The 7,996-nt window shown below is 37.3% G+C and overlaps 1 protein-coding gene across 1 annotated transcript in view; it reads left to right on the top strand.

The window, feature by feature from the left end:
- The first annotated feature begins 6,583 nt into the window (after positions 1-6,583).
- Positions 6,584-7,996, top strand: part of PTAR1 (protein prenyltransferase alpha subunit repeat containing 1) — a 50,151-nt gene continuing 48,738 nt past the window's right edge. The window contains exon 1 of the mRNA XM_023752329.1: positions 6,584-6,713. Within this exon, the coding sequence (XP_023608097.1) occupies positions 6,584-6,713 (130 nt within the window). The remainder of the gene's footprint in view (positions 6,714-7,996) is intronic.

Here is a 7,996-nt window from a genome sequence, read left to right as displayed (position 1 = left end):
GAGAGCTAGACCAATTGTCAACCAAGCAGAAGCAATCTTAGAGAATTTGCCGCACGGGGATGCTTGGCCGGCGTGTTTGATATCTGCCCAGGTAGGCCCTCCCGCATTAGTCACGTCCGGCCCGCAGAAAACGGTGTGACTGACAATAAATCCATTTTCTGTAATAAGGGCCAATGTTCCAGATGAAATGATGTTACCAGAATCTTCGATGACCAAGGGAAGGGCAATAAGACAACTCCAGCCACCTTATCTATCCTCCTTATCTCACCTAAGAGGGGAAGAAGAGCCAAAAAGCATTTCTGAAGGTCACATCCCAAACACTCATGCCCACAAAAGACTCAGAGTTCATTATAAAATTATAAAACAATTCCTCTCCAACAACACCTTACTAGTACATCGACAGGGCTCTAGTTTTATAATAATAGTGAATTATAACTAAGAAAGTAACAAGATACAGTTCTATTTGAGAAGGAATTCTTAGGACAATTTATGAAAACAGGAGAGAAAAAATACACCCGAGGAAACTGAATCTTGTGACACCTTCAGCTATAGCAAACATAATCCTAACCAGATTGACATAAAACCTTTCACTAAAGGCCTAGTTAACCTCAGTTTCTATTATCCCATAGATCATGTCCAATTTTCAGGAATTTGCAACATGCTAAAAGGAAAGAAGAAGAGAAACAGGGTCTGAGGTGACAAATTTAGCATCAGAACCAGATTCAGTAGGGGTAATGAAAATATTCCAAAATTAGATTTGTGTGCTCATTTATGTACACATGTACAAAGTATAAAATAATCATTAGTTTGGCCTTCTTTCAATTCCTGAAACATGCTATGCAAGCTCTGTTCTCCTTGAGGCCTTCACACATGCTGTTCCCACTACTGGCGAGGCTTTTCCCCTGCTTTTCACAGAGGTGGTTCCTCCTAACCTTTCAGGTCTCAGCTTAAATATCACCACCAGGAACAGGCTTCCCTGAGCACACTGTCTGAAGATATGCCCTTACCACATACTGTTATTATCTGTCCTGATATCTTGCTTTTTCCTTTTGTGTCATGAATTACAATTTTTTTTAGTATATTAATGTTTATTTGAATATTGTATTTTTCTTCCATCAGCCTGTAGGTCCCATAAGAAGGCAAGAATAATATCTGTTTTCTCTCAATAGTATACTCAGCAGTTAACACATGTCTTATATATAATAACACTGATTAAAATATGTGGAATAAATTAGTACAATTACTTGGACTTTCACCCACTCAGAGGTGGTATTTAGCCTTCTCCTCCTATAAACTAAATACACCATCTTTTACACTGGTTTTTTTGCACACTAATGGTGATGTGAAAGACTTACCATAGAAATTAAAGTGTTTAAAGTAGAAAGACACTGCTTGGGGAGTTACTCTTTAGTATTCCTTCCTACAATTCAAACTATCAGTCTCTATAAATACTGTAATGTAGGTTTGAGCATAATTTAACAATTAACAAATTGTTAAATTATGGGTGATTTTGGCCTGTTGTTAATTTTGATGAGTGGCAGAGGTGGCTTAAAACATGCTAACAAGAAAAAAACAGAGAAATAAGATATATTTTTATTACATAATTTTTGAGTCGAAAAATTAAGTTAAGAAGTGAGATGGAAGAAGAGGAAATGTAGCCCTGCCTTACTCTTAGGAAGTTACTGAAGATGTCAAATTAAGCTTTAAATACCTTTCAAATTTTTCAGTTATGATTTTTTAACCTAAGTCTATGGTAAAGGGTAAAGGGGGGCAAATATATGGTAATAGAAAATGATTTGACTTTTGGAGGTGGTACACCATGCAATTTACAGAAATATGTATTACAGAATTGTACACTTGAAACCTATATAATCTAAAAAAAGTGTATGGTTTTCATCATTGTCATATTTATACTGAAGAATATGCAAATCATAGAATAAAAAAAAACTACTAAGAATGTACTCCTACTTGGATAGTTCTTTCATTTAGTAATTTTCATTACTAAGAAAATCCCTACAACAATTTGACATCTTCAGTAGTATATGAGGAACATTCATTGCATCACAGAGACATACCCATCTCCCTAGCTGTTTCCATATGCAAGGTCCTGGGTTGGCACTTCGTTTTTCCAGGCATTTTCTCCTGTTCTCTGAAGACTACATCATGGGTCTCCTGGGCTGGCCTCTGCAGTAGGAAGGAAGAAGAGGGCAAAGGAAAAGAATGACATTTTGGAACTAATAACTGTTAAGAAAAATAAAAAATAATTTATTCAGCAATAAAAAAAATACCTATTATGTAACAAAAAACCTAGTATTTTCACTACAGTATCCCCATGGATTCTAATATCACTATTAAATGGCCATTTAATGTTATCTTCATGATAAGCATCTTGGTAACATTTACCAACTTTGTTGGGTTAAAAAAAGTTCATTTTAACTAGGAGATTAATTGTAATTGCAGTACAATAATTTTCTTTGGAAATACTAGAAAAGAGTTTCATATTGAAAGTTAGTATTTAGTTTAGTCTTAGTTACTATTATTTTAATATTGTACTCATCATGCTTTCTTTATTCACAGAAATCAGTAGTAATTGAATAGTGCTTCATAATTTAAAGATGCCTTCACATGTATTTTCCTATTTTTATCTCAACATTTAGAATAATAAAGTGTTAGAGACATCAACTAAGAATAATAATAAAGATAATATTTGCATTCAGGGTGATTTTATGACTTTTTAAAAAATAGTTCTTGATTATATATGAAGTTTTGTATTTGGGAAAACAAACACATTCCATAATTCTCATGAATTTAATGTCATCATTTGAAAATCATATATTAATTTCTAATCCTTTTCCTGAAATGGTCTTTAATAAAAACTTTAAATGTGACATTGCTCCTGTTGACTTTTCTTAAGATTTCATTAAAAAAAATCGACATTGTGGCTTCTTGACTAGTATTATATTTCCCTTCTCCTATTTCTTTGTTAGTAAGTTCTTTGATTTTAAATTTTAGGAAAGTTATCAGTTTGAGGCTTGGCATACTATAAGTATATAGTTAGTCACAACATCAATATAATAATGAAGCATTGAAAATTGAGCACTTGGTTTTTTTAATGGGGAAATAAGCTTGGTGTTTTTGCAATAATAGTCAGTATACAGTAAGCACATGTTTAGCATTACTTAAAGTCTCTCTTACATAATACAGGGTGAGGCAAACATAGGTTTACTGTTGTTCATATGAAAATAATACAATAGCCCGGCTGGCATGGCTCAGTGGTTGAGCTTTGACCTATGAACCAGGAGGTCATGGTTCAATTCCCTGTCAGGGCACATGCCCGGGTTGTGGGTCAATCCCCAGAGTGGCAGGAGGCAGCCAATCCAAGATTCTCTCTCATCATTGATGTTTCTATCTCTCTCTCCCTCTCCCTTCCTCTCTGAAATCAATAAAAATGTATTTTTAAAAAAAGAAAATACTACAAGAGTTAATAAATAATAATACAAGAATAAACTGTTTCATATACTCACAACTGTAGACCTCCTTTTGTCCCACCATTACTATGATATTCAATTCAAATAAACAATATAGTAATATAAGGAGAATAATATAGGAGAATAATATAAGGAGAATAATATAGAGTGAAGATGCAAACAGATTATAAGGTCATCTCCAACTCTTCACAAAAGGATGAAGCCTGTCATTAAAACCACTTTTGTGTCTTCCTTCCCACCAGGGCTCTCAACTCATACATTAGATTTTATTGTAGAAAGTCTGGAACATCCAGAAGAATATAAAGAATGCATATTTATAGGTCTTAACTGTCTCCAGTAATTAATTCCATCATACAGAGATAACCATTGCTAACATTTTAGTTTATATTTATACTAGAGGCCCAGTGCACAAAATTCGTGCATGGGGGGTGTCCTTCAGCCCAGCCTGCACCCTCTCGCAATCCAAGACTCCTTGGGGGATGTCCGACTGCCAGTTTAAGCTTGATCGGGATCAGGCCTAAACTGGCAATCAGACAACCTTCTCGCAATCCAGGACCGCTGGCTCCTAACCGCTTGCCTGCCTGGTCACTCGTAACCATTCTGCCTACCTGCCTGATTGCCCCTAACCCCTCTGCCTACCTGCCTGATTGCCCCTAACCACTCGCCTGCCTGCCTGATCACCCCTAACCTCCTCTGCCTCAGCCCCCGCTGCCATGGCTTTGTCCGTAAGGACATCCAGAATGACGTCTGGAAGGTCGTTTGGCTGTCCAGTCTAATTAGCATATTGCACTTTTATTATTATAGATTATGTACAATTCATTTTGTACATATGAGGGTTATCTTATATGCTGTTTTGGTATTTGTTTTTTTTTTTGTCATTTCATATCTACCTTTCCCCTATCATCAAATAGTCTTCTAAAATATGAAAAGCATGATTAGGGGGAGATGTGGAAGGATTGTCAAAACACATTCACAGCCATGTGAACAATAATTAGAGGCATGGTCAACTTAAAATCGATAAATCTCTAAAAAAATTAATATGTATGAGATAGTTGGTGCTTTGGCCAGTATGGCTCAGTTGGTTAGGGTATCATTCCATACACCAAAGGGTGGTGGGTTCAATTCCCATCAGGGCACATATCCAGGTTGTGGGCTTGATCCCCAATCAGGGCACATGTGGGAAGCAACTGATTGATATTTCTCTCTCACGTTGATGTTACTTTCTCACATTGATGTTTCTCTCTCTTTCTCTCTCTCCCCCTTCCTCTCTCTATAATCATATAAATAAATATATAAGAGACAGTTGGCTAATTAACAAATAAATATATCCATGTCTTTATTAACATATACTTTTTAAACTTTTCTTAAGTTATAAAAATTATATTTTGTTCTTTGAATTACTTAGAAAGTAAAATTATCCTATAAATATACCTCCCCCTAAGAGTTTGGTAATATATTCTTCTAGCTAGAATGTACTTTTATGACTAACAATATCTCATCAAATAGATTTATTATAATTCAATCAATCTCTGCTGTTGGGCATTCAAGCTATTTGCAATATTTCATTATTATCAGTAAATGTATTTTGCAGATTCCTGAATATAAAATGTTTGAGTCCTTCAAGAAAATCTTGCTAAATTTATCGAATATCATATTCTTATATATTACTAAAGTATTATGAATTTCAATTCTTAACTTCTTTCAACCTCAGTTTTCTTTTTCTGCAAAAGTATGGGTTTGGATCAGTTCTAATATGCTCCAATTCTAAAAACCTTGAGTTATAAGTACAGTAGATCCTTAATAAGTGAGTAAAACAATTTGTTAACTCTTCGAAGAAAATGTGAGACACAATTCATGCCTTTCAAATGAGCATAAAGAGGGTGTGTGCTCATGTATGTGTATGTGGGGAGGGATACACAGAAGTATAAGGAGGAGTTATCTTTCTGGAATATCAATCTTATTTCACGATTTAGGGAAAAAGTTTGGGTTTTACCCCTGTCAAATATATTAGGGTGAAATACAAAATTAATCAATTTTTAAGATAAAAAATAAAGTCTTTGAAAAAAAAAAGTATATTTCTGAGTGTACTGCTTTGAACTCTGTCCCCCAGAAGTCAGGATTTATTTTTTCACTTTTATTAGGAAAAGATGCAAGGCTTTGATTAAGTGAAGAGAAAGAAGACGTCAGTTAACTCAAACATTTGAGAACTGGTATCACATTCTTAGAGTAACTAAGATATTTGAAGTTGTCCTTGGCCTTGGGAATCTAAACACACATTCACTCACTGCACTGCCTCCTCCGAGAAGTGTCAAGAGGTTAAGATTTGTTTGATTTACAAACTAAAACCTGTCCCATCTTGCTTTTTTACAATTTTGTGAATCTTCTAGCTCGTTGCTATTAAAAACATATGGCCAGCCAATGTCTAAACAGCAGTTCTATCCTTTATAAATATACCTACAGGGAGTGTTGACTATTGGATATAGTTAATTTACATTTCTCATTCAATGTGTTACAATTTTGCACCCAAAATTATTCTTTGACAATCAACCCTACTTCAAATGCTCCACATATCTTTACATCAGACAACAAGCTTGCTTTTCTTTTAAAAAAAGTTTAAAAAAATACAGATTTCAAGGATTAAGTAAAAATAACTGAACTGAAAGCAGATTTTTTTCTATTACAGAAGGATGAAGGAAAACCTGATGTATAATGTTTGAATTGTGGCATTTCAAAATCCAAATTAACTAGAAATCCTCTTTTTCCCTACAAAAATGATTTGCAGCAAGATAAATAGTTACAAAAGCAAACTCTATCAGGACCTTGACTTTCTCAAACGAAAACTGACGCAGAGTTCAGAGGACTCCAACCCTTGCGGAAAATGAAGTCCGGTTGTCTCTTGGTAGGGGCGGGATTGATTCCATGATCCCCACGGACACCAAAATCCACAGGTGCTCAAGTCTCATGAAAAAGTGGAGTCGTATTTGAGTCTAATGCACTTCTCCCATAGACTTTAAGTCATCTCTAGGTTACTTCTATTGCCTCATACAATGTAAATGCTATACGAATGGTTGCTACACTGTATTGTTCGGGGAGTAATGACAAGAAAAAACAAGATGTTCAATACAGAACCAACCATCTTGGGTTTAATTACCCAGTACCCTCGGCAACAACCTAACTTTTTCTTCCCACACCTTCTCTATCCAAAGTTGGCGGAATCTGTGGCAGGTAGGAAGGGCCCACCACACACTCCGTAGAAAACCTAAATAAAATATTTCAGTACTGAACTCCTACTTCCTATATCCAGCTGGCAAAGAACTTTTCCTTTTCTTTCCTATTCCTTCCTTGAATGCATTCGTTAAGTTTGTTTAAAAATTAATGGTTGAGGACGGCTGCTCCGAGGCTGACATTGGCACGCAGGAAAAGGAAGCCCCCAACAAGGTCCAATGGGGCTCCTTCTGCCAGGAGCGCCTCTGAAGGCCTCCTCCCAACAGCTGGAAAAATAAAGCAAATAAGCTCTCACAGGTACTGACTGTGCCCTAACCGGTTTGGCTCAGTGGATAGAGCGTCGGCCTGCGGACTGAAGGGTCCCAGGTTCGATTCTGGTCAAGGGCATGCACCTTGGTTGCGGGCACATCCCCATTAGGGGATGTGCAGGAGGCAGCTGATCGATGTTTCTCTCTCATTGATGTTTCTAACTCTCTATCTCTCTCCCTTCCTCTCTGTAAAAAATCAATAAAATATATTCAAAACACAAAACAAAACAGCTCACGAGGACTTGCACTCGCAAGGAAACTTCCCTCGGTGACTCCCGGGACCGGGCAACTCCTTTAGAATGGAAGTTGCGGGGACGGGGGATGACCTGAGGACCACTTACTCCGCAGCCCCGACTGGATAGAAATGAAAATAAAATGTGTAAGACCGAGACCTGCCACTGAATCTGCAGCATCTTCCGGGACGCTGACCAACTGTTAGGGACCACGAGAGGACGTGAGGGCCCGGCCCACCAGCCCGCTCCGGTCCCCGCGGCGCCACGCCCCGGGCACCGCCGAATAAACCGAAAGTACTCGTCGGCCGCGGAGAGACTCTCTGGGGAGTGAGTCTTTCAGTTCAATTTGCAGACACGCGATCTCCCACTGCATTCATTACGACTCCCTTCATTGCCCCCTACCCACTACCTAGGAAGCGTGTACTTTCTCTGAGCAAACTTTTATCCATCCCTCATAGCTCAATTTAATTATTTTCTCAGAAAGAGCTATTTTGTCCATTTAACCTAAATTAGGCCTCTAAGCATGCTTCTTATCCCTTGTCGCTCTTTTCATAATCTCTGAGTTGATTTGTTTAAAGTTCTATTAGGACAGGGACCATGTGTGGTGTGTTCATCGATCTACACCCTGCTCCTAGTCCTGCAGACCCAGGATTAGCATTGCAAAAAGAAGTGCTCTTTTTGCTGAATGCATTCTTGGGATGAAAGAAATTAAACACAGCAGGATTTCCTACATAATCTGGAC

The sequence above is a fragment of the Myotis lucifugus genome, unplaced genomic scaffold (assembly GCF_000147115.1).
Source record: "Myotis lucifugus unplaced genomic scaffold, Myoluc2.0 scaffold_31, whole genome shotgun sequence".
In the NCBI taxonomy this organism is placed as follows: Eukaryota; Metazoa; Chordata; class Mammalia; order Chiroptera; family Vespertilionidae; genus Myotis; species Myotis lucifugus.
This window is presented reverse-complemented; position numbering and strand designations above follow the sequence as displayed.